Below are 16,118 nucleotides of genomic sequence, written 5' to 3' on the forward strand. Positions count from 1 at the left end.
TGACCAGTCACTCTTCACCAAACCGACGCTTGTCGTGCGTCACAAAACAGACTTAAGCTTATAAAGCAAAAAAAAAAAAAAAAAACGTTGTCGCCGCGGTCGTCGTCGTACTACGGGATGACAATATTATTGTATAGAAAGCTCACAGTTGAATCAAATGAACACTTCCCACAAACGTGCTGAAGTGCTGCAGATATCACATCCCAGCAGATTCAGTGTTTTTGTCTCGTACACAAACCTCATTAAGGAGCAGCTTGTTAATCCTAGTCTACAGTAGTTAAGTGTAAAAACAGAGGGAGACTGTGAGGAGGAGGAGGAGGAGGAGGGTGCTGGTTTGGTGGCGAGTTTTGATTTCCTTTGTACATATACAAATCCATCTTTGGCTCAAATGATATAACGCAAACCGTTACCTCTGATGTGATTCTCAGGTGAAATTAAAATTCAAGCACGTAACGAAAACACACACACACACACATTCTCACACACACGCACATTTGAAATCAGGACTGAGGAAAAAACAACAAATATGTACAGCGAGAGAGAAACAAAGAGCAGTGATGGCATTTTTGCTTTTTACGATAATACATTCAACAGAAAGAGGTCACGTTGACGCTGACGCTGAAATCAGCCGCTGAAAGGATGATTCGTTGAAGAAAGTCGGCTGACCCCGAAAAAAGTGAAGCTGAAAAACAGTTTGAGTCAGAGTTAAGTGGAAGGAAGAAAACACTGATGTGGATTTGTTAAAAAAAAAAAAAAAAAAGGTGAAATCAAAATAAAGTGCTTCCATTAAAACAAACGTCCTCTGTCTGAGGTATGAAAGAAAACTCACATCGAACGGCACGAAAAAAAAACAAAAAAACAACAACAACTCTACGCCATTTTACACCGAAAATGAAATATGTACAGTTTGTCGCGTTCGTCCCACACGCGTCAGCGTCCGTGTGTCCGATTGAAAGGGCGAAGACGGACGCGCGGAGCCGCCCGCCGCCGCCGCCGTCTCCTGATTGTAGTCGGCGTCGCTCTCTTTAGCATCTGCGTGATGAATCAGTGCTCTGTATCAGTGCTCAGCCAAAAAAAAACAACAACAACAACAACAACAACAACCAAAAACATACTTTATGTTTCTAGTGCGCAGACAAACACAAGGCGTTTACGCCAACGCCAAACTCAGAGCGCATAACAGCAGAAGGAGAGGGAACCGGCCGACGCGCTGGATATCGGAGTGTAAAACGGAGGCGGCGGAGCCCCTCGGGTAGATCCTCCACCTGTCCTGGTGCGGGTGGAGTTTCTCCATGTCCTTCTGGGCGCTGTGCGCCGCCACCGTGAAATTGGCATCTCCGGTGGTCAAGAGATCGAACACGCAGGAGAGGAAGTAAATGTCCTGCACCTCCAGCTTCTCCCTGCAGAGCTGATTCGCTCCCTCCACGCTGAAAACCTGCGCGGTGCCGTAGGGGTACGCTTGTGTCTGTGAGGAGAAGCTGGGCCGACGCTGCTGCTGCTGCTGCTGCTGCTGCTGCTGAAGCCCGAGAGCCGCGGGGGACAGAGGCAGGGGAAGGTGCCCGTCTCGGTCGATGCGCTCGCCGCTGGGGCAGCCGTTCAGACACAGCTGCAGGTCCTGCGTGGCGTCGTAGGCCTCGGCCAGCTCCTCGGGGATCCGCACCGCCAGGGTCAGGTAGCGTCCCAGTTGGCGCACGATGACGGTCACGCCGATGTAGCCGGCGTGCAGCTCCACGTGGTTGCCCGGCGTGCGCTCGGAGATCCACAGGGCGCGCACCTTCCTGGCGGCGCCGTCCACGTCGGCCAGAGTGTGGATGGGGTCGCCGCTGCTCACGGTGCCGTCGTCGAACGCGGCGGGGAGGTTGTCGGTGACGGCCTGGTAGACCCGCTGGTCCGTGCAGCCCTCATAGGGCTTGAAGATGATGGTGATCTGTAGTGAGGCAGAGACATTGGTTATAGAGACCAGATAGAGACTTTTTTCAAAAAACAACAAAAGTCAATATTCTCAGTAGATTAAGGGTGAATTCCAATTTCTTGCTTAACCCTCAATCTCAAAAATGTGCGCTCCCGCTAGTGCAAGTGCTGTCCCGATTCTCAGAAAAATTAAGTTGAGGGGCGAGTTTAAGGGCTGTATCGCCCTCAATATTGAGATTTTCCGTGACCACCCTTGGGAGCAAGGGCTACCCAGAATGCATTGCGTGTTCTGCCATAACAAAGATGGCGCCGAAAGCAGCGAAAACGAGTACACTGCGAATGAAGTATTTTCTTTGTTAATAGAGATATAAAAATGATTAAAACCATTGTATAATCTTAGTTTAGGCCCATATTATGGATTACTGATGTCATTGTTGCGGAACATTCATTTTTAATAGCCGGCCGGTGCGGACAAGCGATCGCTTGCTATAAGTCGTGGTGTGTGGTAACTGTCAGCTGAATATGTCCGTGGTTGTGGTATTTGTATGAGTATCATCTTATAACTAACTGACAACATAATAACTTGACTGACAAACGGATCGTAATAAATAATCCTGACGTAAATGCGTTCTTCTTCTTCTTTTTTGGAGTTGACAGACTGGACGCTGCTTTCGCGCTATTCTGCCCCCTACAGTCTGAAGACGTATCTGCATTTAAGGGGTGTCCCATTTCTAATTGACAAAATAACCCTCAACACTTGGTTTTGAGGGTTGATTTTTTTTTCTTTCTTGAGCTTGAGGGTTAAGATAGGAATTGGAACTGGCCCTTAATCTCATGTCGGGTTAGGGTTGATTAGGGTTAGGGTTAGGGAATGTTGGGGTGACATTCCCGCACTGCACACAGGAAGTGATTTGTTTCATGTCAAGTATGACAGACAACACAAAAAATTGCCCCCAAAAAGTTTTAGAAACTGTTAAAAAAAAAGAAAGAAAATGTCCGCCCCATGCGCTGCCACTGTATGCAAACAAATGCTCCCTCAGTCAGGTCTGATAGTATTGCTTGACAGAGCCTGTTTTTAGATGAAGGACGCAGCATATGAATAACGTTACATTGCGTCTGCTGTATACAAATACAATAATAACATCAAACAATAAAACTTCCATACTGCAGCTTTAAGTCTTCAGTGAAAAACTGAAGTTTCTTCATCATTAACTGATTATTAATTGATTACTATCGCTTTAACTTTTTTTAATAATTAAAACAAGTTTTCTAATTTTCCAGCTTCGTCAATGTAAATATGTTCTGCTTTCGTTGCTCCGTTCATGATCCTTTGAAAATAGTGGTTTCCACACTGCGCAGCAGACAAACAGCACAAACACGTGGAGCTCACACAACTTGAAGAACTCGTCGGCTGAAGTGAAATGAATCAGGAAGTAGTTTAATTGCCGGTTAATTTGTTTCTGTCATTTTTTTAAATGCCAAATATTTTTTTGGCATTTGCTCGTGTCATCGCGATATTCAACTGTGTAATCCGAGCGATTTCATCTGCTCAGTCCAACTAAATAAGGACCTCGGAGCCATAACTTTGAGCTCGATGAGTAGAGTAGGTGCAGTTAATCTGAGATTAACAGATATTAAAAACAGATACTAATCTGCACCTTTTTTTTTTTAAAGGTGCAGATTAGCCCTGAGTTAATGTATGTTCAGTCATTTTCATCCGATTAATCCATAACTAAATGTAGCCGTGGTTACAGCCCATAGTAAAAGAGCCCCCCCCCCCCCCTCTCTCTCTCTCTCTCTCACACACACACACACACACACGTATTATTAGCACACACCTATTACACAAGTTATTGACTCTCATCACACCACATTTGAGAAATCACTAAATGGATTTTTAACAAGTTGTAATTTGACACAGCTATGCAAACATGCTGACACACGTACATACATACACACACACACACACATGAAAACACACACACATACACACACACACACACACACACGCACACACGCAGGGCGCCACTGGGTGAGTGGAAGCAGTGGTGGATACAGGGTGTGGTGTGAGCATTACGGTTAGCACTAACATCATAGTTCCGGTGAATGGCTGCTTTGTTCACATGACAGCTGTGAGGAATGAGGCCTGGCAGGCCATTAAGCCTGGAGGACTGTTAATGTGTGTGTGTGTGTGTGTGTGTGTGTGAGCAAAAAGTGTGTGTGTGTGTCTCTAATAATCATGACTAATAACTTGCCCCACCTCTGACACAAGGTTCGACCTTCAGCTCCACAGCCCAACTATTTGCTTAATATACATGCATGTGTGTGTGTGTGTGTGTGTGTGTGTGAATGACTAAGTGTATGCATGGGTGTGTATGTGTTTTAATAATTAAAGCTATCGACTAAACTAGAGAGCGCAGACCATCGGGGGAAACATCAACATTGCTTCTTTGACACCACAAAGAGCAGCTTGTGTGGCTTGGACATCCATAAGTGTGTCCATAAGTGTCACGGTTATTTTTTTGTTGTTGTTTGTCATATACACAGATAAGGACACACGTTTATCACACAGTGACTCACACGCACATGCATTGGTAAACAGTGAGTCCATTCACACCTCTCGCTCTCGTGTTATTAAAAGGTCACGCAAAATGCAGCCATTAACCAAATATAGGTTTTGCACAACACTTGCAACACTCAGTCAGAGGAGACAGTCACAAGATCTTTGACTCTGCGCCTCACATCTGTGAGTCAGGAGGGAGTGAAAAAAAAAACACTCAGAGCAAAAGAAAGACAGGGAGGGGGAAGGAAAAAAGAAAAAAGAAAAAGAAAAGTAAAGCAGAGCAGAGCAGAGCACAGAGAGAGTCAGGGTGTTTTCCAGAATCTGTTGATACCATTTCTTTCCCCGGGACACTGGAAGTTTTATGTCATTACAATCAATGTTGGCCTCTCAAACACACACACACACACACAGACACAGACACACACATGTGCAGCATTCAAAGTGAGGACATCATAGTGCAATAAACCCCAATTCTAACCCTAACCCTAACCCTAAAAACAGGTCTTAACCCTGAAAAAGCCCTTTAAAGTTGACAAAATGTCCCCACAAGGTCAAAATGTCCTCACAAATAAAGGGTTGTATGTTTTTTTGGAGCTCAAATACACACACATTTGTTAGGGCTGAAAGATTTGGGGGAAAATATCTCATTCTGTTATTTCTAAGTATCAAATCTGGATCTGATAAGCTGCATAACATGTATCCTAAATTAAAAACCCTAAGCCTAAACCTATAGCAATTGCTATTTGCTAATTACCTCAACCATCACAGCTAAAAGTCTAACCCTAACATAAACCTAACCCTAACCCTAACCCTAAAACCGGATCTCTAACCATGAATAGTCGTTTTTGAGGTGTGACAAAAAGTGAGGACCAAAATGTCCTCACTTCCTATGGTGAAGTCATGGTCCCCACAAAGACATACAAACAAGCACGCACACAATATGAACCTGACTCTAACCCCTTAAAACCAGACCTTTAACCATGAATAGTCGTTTTTGAGGTGTGACAGAAAGTGAGGACCAAAATGTCCTCGCCTTCTATGGTTAAGTCATGGTCCTCACAAAGATACACAAGCAAGCACGCACACACACACACACATACACACAATATGAACTTTAATCTAACCCTAAAACCGGATCTCTAACCATGAATAGTCGTTTTTGAGGTGTGACAGAAAGTGAGGACCAAAATGTCCTCGCCTTCTATGGTTAAGTCATGGTCCTCACAAAGATACACAAGCAAGCACACACACAAGATGAACCTGACTCTAGCCCCTTAAAACCGGACCTTTAACCATGAATAGTCGTTTTTGAGGTGTGACAGAAAGTGAGGACCAAAATGTCCTCACTTCCTATGGTTAAGTCATGGTCCCCACAAAGACATACAAACAAGCGCACACATGCAGCTGCTCTCACTTAGGTAACTCCTACGGTCTTAATGACAGCAAATTGGACCGAAAAAGCCCACTTATCTCCAGCACCAGCTCTTCTCTTACCTTATTGGTTGCCGTGGCGCTGGAGCCGGGCACCACAGGAACATTAGTGACCTGCACCGACAGATAGTCATTGTCAATGAGAGGCCAGGCTCCTTCCACCTTACAAGTCTGGAAATTGTCCTTAAACGTCCTCAGGTGTGGGTCCCCAAAGAGCCCGCAGAACAGGTACCCGGGCCGAGAGTGGCTGTGGCTGTGGGAGTGCGAATGGGCGTGGGAGTGCGCGTGCGCGTGTGTGTGCGCGTGCTGCGTGCGACTGTGGTAGTTGCAGGGCTCGGGCTGGACCTCGGGGTGCGTGGACGACGTGGGTCCGTCTCTGGAGCAGTTCCTCTGGGTCATGAGGTCGGAGATGCCCAACACGGCCGAGTGGAAGACCAGGTTTCCGCGGCAGGACTTGGCCGTCCTCTGGGTGCAGGCGGAGTACGCGCGCAGAGCCTTGCAGAATTCAGTGTGGAAGCCATCCACGGCCGGCGAGAGGTGCGTGGTCAGGGAGACGAAGTCGGTCGTGCACTTCTGTATGCGACACTGCGGCGTGGCCACTTGACACTGACCTGGAGAGGACACACAAAAGACATGGTCAGGAATCGTGCGAGACGGTCATATTAGACAGGCCAGAAGTCAGAATATATTAAATAACCACTAGGGGGCGACTCAGCTGGTTGCAAAAATAGGTCAATTTAAATGATGGTCTATGGAAGATTCATTTAATTCTCTCCTGAGGAGTTAATGCTCTTAATCTCTAGTTTCAAGTCTTCTTCAAAAGCACATGATGACAACTTTCGTATTTGATGTTCTCAAACAGGCGACATCAATACACAGTCTGTGAACTTTCAAGTCGTTAAACCTAAACAAAGCACTTGTCAAATCGAGAATCTTGAGGCTTCAAAATTGGAGTTTGGATTCTTATGAGTGACAGTTACTTGGTGTCTTGATGTCTGATCATTTAAGAGCTAACCAAACACTAAGACCAAGATTAAGAGACTAATGACTAATCTCCATTATACATTAGTTCTAGAACTGAATCATTAAAATGGATTCATTCACAGAACGGTTCAGTACTTTCTAGCTGTCACTAAATACATCAAACTCCTTTGTTAAATATTGAGATTTTAGACATTTCCTTTGCTAAATGTTGGAGATGAATGCATGTTTTCAGGATTTTTAAAGGTGCCATATGTAAGAATGTGGCCAAAAACGGTTACTACATACAAATTCAAAATACCGAGGTCTTTTAGGTTTCGTTTTTTTGACGTAACTGGCAACCCGTGGTTGCGCGGCAGCTGAGACTCTACTGACTGCAACGATTGGTAGACGGCGGTAGGTGGCGCCACATGATTTCAAAACATAAACATGATTTGCAGTCTGCAAAATGTATATTTTTAATGCAAATACTTTGTCTGTACTGTTGTTGTTGGTGAGTTCAGTTTGTTATATGAACATTATTCCTGAGTCTCTGTGACATATTAGGAGGATTTTATGGCCAGTTGCTTCAGATTTATCACATATTGCACCTTTAACTAAATATTGCACCGTTAACTAAAGTTCGGCTTGATTCTCGTGTCGGACGTCGCGCTCGCGGCTCTTCCAGTGACGACACTCTCTGTCAGCTCAGCTCGCTTGGAACCTCAACGGAGCAGGTATTAAAAACAGAACCAGGAACTATCACTAATGGAAAAGCAAAAAAAACAAACGAGAATTTGAGCCGAGCCGTCATGCTGGAAGTTTACTTAACTTTGTCCGAGCAAATGCAAACGAAATGTGGTTCTGTATACACCTTGTGGATACCTGAATAACAATAAAGTCTAAGTCTAAGTAGAAGTGTATAATGGGAAAAGCGTCAAATAGAAGTTTAATGCGCTCACTGAAGACAATTAAAGTTGCGGTGTGAAGGCTTTGATGTGAACCGCACAATGCTACCAGCGAGTTATAATCCAGTCTAATAAAAAAGTCGAAAAAAAAAAAAAAGGACGCGGCCGCTCGTTCAAAGTCTTGATCAATCAGCAGTGCCGCTCTGTAAATGCAATAAATCTCAAGTGTAATAAACCAAAGAGCAGCTAAAGATAAAGAGATAAAGACGCTTTTTTTTTTTTCTTTTTTCACACACACAGTTAGATAATACTGCTTATACAGCGAGAGACCAAGAAGTGAAACGACACTTCACAGGTGTATTATTATGGTGACAGAGATAACTACACAATACAGGGAGTGCTTGGCATGCACATCCACTGCCTTGGCTCTGTCAAGCTTATTAGAGCTGTTGATTAAAGTGTGTTGAGACATTAGTGTGTGTTACAAACGACAACAAAGGAATCAAAATCTCCCTTTGTGGCCTAATGACTTCAAATTGTGTGCGTGTGTGCGTGTTTAACAGCCATAATTGCGATCCCCGGACTCTTGCAAAAGATGTTTTATTCTATTTTTATCCTTGTGAACGAAGTGTAGCTACATTTCTGAATGCAACAAGGGAAAAAAAAAAAAACAGATTTATATCATAGATCATCAGAGAGAGAGCGAAACAGAGATTACAGACCAGACCTAATGCATCAGTCACAGTGCGCTACTATTAAATTAGACCTGAGAGAGAGAGAGAGAGCGAGGCCCTGCAGTGTATGGGCAGCTACACACACACACACTCACACACACGTTTTTGCCGTCCAAGAAAGAATGCTGGTCATGCTTTCATTAAAGGCGCCCAATCTTCAAATGCTGCCACGATCTCACGGCCGAGCGCAAAAAGACAGATTTCAGCGCCTGGATCAACAGATTCCCTCAAAGTCACACCCTCACCTACGAAGTTACCACGAGCACATATGTGCAAACAGCACATTCCTGCTCGTCTTTGTACATTGATCAGATGTGTGTGTGTGGAGGGGGGGGAGGCTACTGAGGAGTAAAGACGCCACCATTTGGGGGCAGTAGAGCGCCGAGTTTCAGGAATCAGGGTATGCAGGTACGCGACGGACCCCCGCTCGCTCGCTCACACCGTGCTTCAGAATCTCTCCCCGGCCTGTTAAATAACTGACACCACAACCCACACGCACACACACACACACACACACACACACACACACACACACGTCCACGCCAGCCACCGCTGCTCAGACAGTCTGAACACTGAGGCCACATTGTGTGATTGACTGGTGCACACCAACCAACCAACAAACAGCCTTCTCTCTCTCTCTCTCTCTCTCTCTCTCTCTCTCTCTCTCTCTCTCTCTCTCTCTCTCTCCCATCTGCCCCGCAGAACTCCGAAAGAACACGTCCGACCTCATCAGAACGTCTGCGACGAGCGGATCTGACTTCCCCCCCCCGGTGTCGCACAGGTTCAGTCTAAGGCTGGAGAATTTGTGTTATAAGTGTAATTAAATCACACACACAAAAAAAAAATGACTGAGATGTGAGAGAACGTCAACATCACCATGCAAGAATGAGAACCGTATAAGGTTCTTTGGCTTGTCCTCATAGGAGAACCCTTTTTGGCTCCAGGTAGAACCTTCTACCAGGAACCCTTTTGGAGAATTCCACAAAGAACCCTAGGAAAACCCTGTATTCAGGAAAGGGGATCAAAATGGTTCTTACTGGAACCATTAGTGTTACCAAGAACCCTTGAAAAACCCTTTATTCAGGGTTCTCTGGATCAAAATGGTTCTTACTGGAACCATTAGTGTTACCAAGAACCCTTGGAAAACCCTTTATTCAGGAAAGGGGATCAAAATGGTTCTTACTGGAACCATTAGTGTTATCAAGAACCCTTGGAAAACCCTTTATTCAGGGTTCTCTGAATCTAAACGGTTCTTTCTGGAACCATTAGTGTTACCAAGAACCCTTGGAAAACCCTTTATTCAGGGTTCTCTGAATCTAAACGGTTCTTCCTGGAACCATTAGTGTTACCAAGAACCCTCGAAAAACCCTTTATTCAGGAAAGGGGATCAAAATGGTTCTTACTGGAACCATTAGTGTTACCAAGAACCCTTGAAAAACCCTTTATTCAGGGTTCTCTGGATCAAAATGGTTCTTACTGGAACCATTAGTGTTACCAAGAACCCTTGGAAAACCCTTTATTCAGGAAAGGGGATCAAAATGGTTCTTACTGGAACCATTAGTGTTATCAAGAACCCTTGGAAAACCCTTTATTCAGGGTTCTCTGAATCTAAACGGTTCTTTCTGGAACCATTAGTGTTACCAAGAACCCTTGGAAAACCCTTTATTCAGGGTTCTCTGAATCTAAACGGTTCTTCCTGGAACCATTAGTGTTACCAAGAACCCTCGAAAAACCCTTTATTCAGGAAAGGGGATCAAAATGGTTCTTACTGGAACCATTAGTGTTACCAAGAACCCTTGGAAAACCCTTTCTTCCGGAAAGGGTTTTTCAGAAGCAAATGGTTCCAGGTAGAACCTCAGCCCTTGTACAAGAACCCTTTTGGAACCCTTATTTCTAAGAGTCCATGGCTGTAACTAACAACTATCTTTCACATTGAGTTCATCTTTTGATTACTTTCTTAATTCATCAAGTACTTGTTTGGCAAAGGCAAGTTTATTTGCAGAGCACCGTTCAACAACAAGGTCATTCAAAGTGCTTTACATCAAACATTCAGATGTAAAATGTCAGAAACCGTTTAAAAATGTTGATCGCTGTTCTCCAATGTCCAACATTATTCAGTTGTGATGATTTTCTTTGTTATATGGAGCAAAGAAGGCAGAAAATATTCACATTTAAGAAGCTGAACAATCAGAAAAGCGTGTTTTAATTATTGAAAAAAACAACAATCGCTTATGAAAATAGTTCATTTAGCAATTGATCAATTCATCAAATAATCACTGCAGCCTTTTGGTGCCAACTGGTAATTATGTCACCCATAAGAATCTGATCAGCCTGTTTTGAAGTCACCAGATGTGTATCTTGGCCCAACGCAAAAGGACATTTTTTTCCCTATTGAACAATACCAGCTGTCAATCACACGCGCGGATTGACGTCATGTGCTGTTGATGAAACGATTTGAAACGATGCAAACGAGACCATTCACTCCTCAGGAAAGTGAAAAATAAAATATAAAAGTCAGCTCCCATAGACCTTATTCTTTTTTGGTCTTTGCATAAAACATTAAGTACAACCATCGAAAAAAAATTGAGAAAAATAACTCCTCCGCCCGTATATACAGTCTGCTAATTGCCTTTCGCAACTGAGAATTTCAGCTGAAAAACAATGTCTTTGTTTAGAAAACCTCGCTAACGACGAGCGTCAGCACTTTCGGCTTCTCCTCTCTCGCTCTGCTTCATAATGTAAGTGTGATGTCATTTTAAGGACAATTCTTCACACTTTCTGCTCCTCTGAGCTTCGGCGCGATCATCTGTCTTTAGTTAAACCGAGTGAGTGTGAGTATGCATGGCCACGCGTACAAAAAAAGGGAGAATCCCACCTATTGCATTTACATTGGACATTTTGCGGAAGGGAATGGAATCAAACCCGGGGTCATGAATACTGAATTGACTTTGACGGCATCGCTAGGAAGAGAATAAAGAAGTCGTCATGTGAGGGCCGTTTAATACATCCACACCCCCCCCCCCACCCCACCCCCCGTGGGATATATATCCAATATAGACACAATAAAGCAGTCCCTCCATGTCCTACATCAACCTCTTTTTCACTCCATCCCCCCACAAGGTGTCTTTATCATCTCATGTATTCTTTTTTCTCCCGAGCGTTTTCTCTTCTGAACTCTTCATGTCATGCTTTTTTCTTTCATGAGCAGAGGCGATTCTAGAGTCTGTAGGGGCCCTACATGAAAATTCCCAGGGGGGGGGGGGGGGGGGCCTTCCAACCACAAACGAAAAATGTATGAGTTCAAAATATTTTTTGGGGGGGGGGGAAAAACCTTGTCATTAAAAAGTATGTGAAAATATAAACGTAAAGAACAATAAAATACTGTAAATAGCTTTTTAAATAAACTATATAAACTTAGTAAAAAACAAAATACATGACACTGTAAAGAACCCACATTATGAAACAATATAAATATATAGAACAATAAAATACTGTAAAATAACTGAAAAAAAACATATACAAACTGAGTAAAAAAAGATATGTATTACACTGTAAATAGTCCTCTTCACACAGGTTAAAGTGAGGTGGGGCCCCCTTTAGGGAGGTTTCCTACTGAGATGTCATTGCAAATCGCCCATAGTTTTTTAAGGGGGACGGGGATGCGGCTGGTCACTGCACATTTCAGTAAAAACAGCCCTCAGGCTCCGAGTGTCGGGGGGGGGGGGGGGGGGCCCTATCAGCTCGGGGCCCCAAGCAGTTGCCTGCGCCCCTGCCCATGAGTCCTACTCTTGTTTTCAGCCGCATCTCCTGACCAGGGCTCCTCGCCCGTCTCTTCCCTGCATCCTTAGGCACCTTCTCGAACCATCGCACAGAATTTAAGAAAAAGATCCACAAGCTGAAAAAAAACCTCCCACGGGTTTTAGTGATTTTTTTTTTTCCCACCCCCTCGTGTCCTCACGCTGCCCAGCTGCAATCCAACTTCTCTGATCTTCCAGAGATCAGAAAAGCAGACCTCTAACTGGGATCATCTCTCTCGAGCGATGGAAGGCTGCAGAAGTGCTTATTGATCACCTCGTCGTGTGCACTCTCACACGCTGAGCTTCAAAACCACACAAACTGAGCCCTGAGAGCTCGCGAGATACGAAAAAAAGCTTTGCAGGAGCTTATTAGGGCCACGCTCACTCTTCTCTCTGTCTGTGTCAAACAATAGTGGACAATACAGACATTCCTGCATGTCAGTCGCATAGAGGGGGTGGTGGGGTGGTGGGTTTGACAGCTGTGGCAACAATGAAATGGGCCTGAAATGTACACATTTGGACACAAAAACAACGTAAAAGACTAAATAATGCACATTCTTTCCTGTTGACGCAGGCGTAGGGGCAGAAGGTGCCAAGAGGCCCCCTTTAAAAAAAAAAAGAGTGGGGTCTCTGTGTTTCCCGTCAAGGCGGCGTGCAGGGGCCGCTTTTGTTGCCGCTGCCCGAGCCGTGTTAAACTAATTACTGAAGGTGTGACTGCTCAACAGACAGCCGACTCCCCCCCCACCCCCTGCACACAAACACACACACATATATATACACGAAGCTGGAAAAGAGGCTTCTTTCTGATAATAAGAGCGTGTTGCACCAAAATGAGACTGTGTTCTTCGCTTAAACTTAAGCAAAGGAAGTCAAGCCAAAGTGGTAAATAAGGAGCTAGTAAATCATTTGCAGACACACACACACACACACACACACACTAAAAAAGGAGTCACATTAGTGTCAGTAATCCTTACAAACACCTTATTAACCTTTGGCTTTCACCGTACACAGTTCTTCTTTTGTTTATTCATCTCCAAAACTGGTGTGGATTTAAAACTGGAATGTGCGAAATTTCAAAATTGCAATTTTTAAAAAAACGATCAAGGAAACTGGAATTTTGGTGACTCCTTCGTTTGTGTTTGACAGTTCTCGCCTTTGAGCAAAAATTCAACCACGTCAGAAAAGGCTCATATCAGTTGTCAGTTGTCGTCCTTGCGATAGAATATGGAAGATAATAGGAGATAGTGGAGTAGAAAGTGAACCATGACTCGAAAAGTTCATTATTATATGATCCTTGAAATGTCCACAAACCAAAACTATTCAGATTGAATGATTTCTTTGTTATATGGAGCAAAATTTGAATTATTAAAAACTTAATTTATATGATCAGTTTATTCCTTATCTCAGCTCACACTTAAATGAGTTATGATGTGTTTTTGCATTCTAAAACTGAACATTAACTCCTCTATTAATCCAGATTTATGGCACTTTAAATACAAAAACTTTGGGTGATCATATTGACATTGTCATAAATTCTGCTTCTTTCTATGCGTAATGGTCCGAGCATAGCAGAGATCTGTTATATATATCTCTATATATATATAGATATAAGGAGAAGTAGTCAGTCACCCTCTCTCTGCCTCTCCTCTCCTCCCCTCCTCCATAAGCCATTAAGGGGCAGACAGGAGAATGACGGCCCAGGAGAGAGGAGAAACTCGATCCGTGCTCAGACTGCTGCACTGCCGCTGGAGAGAGAGCCATTGTCAGGCAGAACTGGGGCCTAACGCAACGATTACAAACGCTAATAACTGGGCTAATAGAGTATCTCTGATGACTGTGGGATCATAAACGGAACAGACTGAAGGAAAAGGGGGTGGGAGGGGGGGGGGGAAGCGGAGGCGCACGGAAATGTTTCAAGTGGCGCAAACAGGAGTGCGTAAAAAGAAAAAAGAAATCACAGTTGACAGAGAGAAGAGAAGAAAAAAAAAGCGTGCGTTACAGTTACCTATGTGAGCACCGCAGCAGAGAGCGATGATCAGCAGCAGCAGTGGCCGGAAACGGCGCACCAGAGACGGGGAGGCGAGGCGCTCAGCCCCGCGGCAACAGCATCCGGCTCTCCCCATCCCCGTCCATGCAGGGCCAGGAGGGGAGAGTGGTCAGAGCTCCAGAGGGCGAGGAAGGGGTGGTGTCCAGGCCCTCTCACCTCTTCTCCTTCCTCCTCCTCCTCCTCTTCTGTCTCTTCTTCCTCACTCTTCTCTCCTTCCTCTCCTCCTCGGGTGCGCATTAAAGCACACAGCTGCAGCGCGGAATGCAGGGCGGAGGAGTGGAGCCAGAAGGAGAGAGGAGCAAAAAAAAAAAAAAAAAACACAAAGTAGAAGCAGAAGTCACTCCGACAACACTTTCACTTTTCTCTCGCTTCTCCCCCCCCACACACCTCTCCTGTGCGTAAATCCAGGCAGAGCGCGATACGACTCCTGTTTCAGGATCACTCTGTGCTGCTTTTCTGCCCTCGTTCCAAATTACGCACAATCACACCTCTCTCTCTCTCTCTCTCTCTCTCCGTCTCTTCTCTGCCTCGCGGGGTCGGGGTTTCTCCTCCACTCCTCCCCCTTTCACTTTCTTCTCCTCCTCCTCTGCCTGACCAACAAATCAATAGTGAATCAACCAAACACTGTTGGCGGAAAACCCGCCTACAAAAGTCTTTATAGAGCGAGAGAGAGAGAGAGAGAGAATGAGAGAGAGGGAGCATTCTGCATAATAGTGGAGAGGCCTGATATAAAACTTGTAAAACGTTGGTAAGATGCCATTAAATCACTGTGCACAAAGAGGAGAATAATGTGTTTCCAATGCACTGTTGCCAAGCTCTGACTTATGTTACTGCTACTGACTGAAAATCTATTCGACACAAACCTCACATTATTTATTTTACAACAACCTACAGCAGTGATTCGGAAACTTTTTTACACCGAGTAACACGCGTAAGAAAAATATCAACACGTTAGAATACAGTGGTGTAAACAGACAAGAGCAGAGCAGATTTATTCCCAATATAATAGTCCTTTATTATCCTGCAGAGAGGAAATGTACATTGTCACAGCAGCAAAGACGGTAAAGATAAAGGCAATAAAATAATAAACGTGTATTTCCACATATGTGAACGTACGATATAGCAAAAAATATGAAGAATAGTGAAACAGAATGTGCATTACAGACATATTAGTTACCAGAATGTATACAGCATCAGTCTTGTATAAAGTACCTTAAAGGGATACTTGAGTAAAAGTACAAGTATCTTACCTGAAAAGGACTTTGGTATAAGTAAGAGTCTTAAAGTATATGACATTTACTGTACTTAAGTATCAAAAGTAATTTTCTGATATAAAATGTCCTTGAGGAAGACACTTAACCCCATGTTGAAGCATGTGAATGTCAACACTGTAGTGTTAAGCAGCTCATCAAGACTACAAAAGCTCTCTATAAATACAGACCATAATACCAACTCTTCTTCTTCTTCTGATTTTATCCACGGTTGGTTTCTTCTGTTATGTCGTCCGATTTAATTTTGCATATGAAAAGATCAGATGCAACAGTTAAATCTTTGCCGTTAAGCTGATCTGGCGCAGATAAAACTGGTCTGACTGGTTTACAGCAGGTCCAGAGTTATTGTTGTAGAATATATGTAATAAATGCAAAGGAAAATCAACCACATGACACAGTCCTGTCATGTATTGTGTCTTAGAAGTAGGTCAGTGAGAGTTATTGTTGTGGATATGAACATATGTACAGTAGGTAGGTACTAGATACGTAGGTTGGA

The 16,118-nt window shown here is 44.0% G+C and overlaps 1 protein-coding gene across 1 annotated transcript; it reads right to left on the bottom strand.

Annotated features, from left to right (window-relative positions):
* Positions 1-737: 737 nt before the first annotated feature.
* On the bottom strand, positions 738-14,635 carry rgmb (repulsive guidance molecule BMP co-receptor b). Its single transcript, XM_083904746.1, has 3 exons — positions 14,310-14,635; positions 5,969-6,516; positions 738-1,927 (listed from the first exon to the last, which is right to left on the bottom strand). Exons 1-3 carry the CDS (start codon positions 14,425-14,427, stop codon positions 1,151-1,153), a joined length of 1,443 nt encoding a protein of 480 aa, XP_083760872.1. The 5' UTR covers positions 14,428-14,635; the 3' UTR covers positions 738-1,150.
* Between the last annotated feature and the right edge of the window lie 1,483 nt (positions 14,636-16,118).

Source organism: Microchirus variegatus, assembly GCF_963457635.1.
Source record: "Microchirus variegatus genome assembly, chromosome: 18".
NCBI classification, from domain to species: domain Eukaryota; kingdom Metazoa; phylum Chordata; class Actinopteri; order Pleuronectiformes; family Soleidae; genus Microchirus; species Microchirus variegatus.

Excerpts from the sequence above, each read along its gene's own strand:
- rgmb (XM_083904746.1), bottom strand. The coding sequence starts at position 14,427 with ATGGGGAGAGCCGGATGCTGTTGCCGCGGGGCTGAGCGCCTCGCCTCC. Across the intron at positions 6,517-14,309 it reads CTGCTGCGGTGCTCACATAG|GTCAGTGTCAAGTGGCCACG; the intron begins GTAACTGTAACG and ends TGTCCTCTCCAG. Across the intron at positions 1,928-5,968 it reads GCGCCACGGCAACCAATAAG|ATCACCATCATCTTCAAGCC; the intron begins GTAAGAGAAGAG and ends GCCTCACTACAG.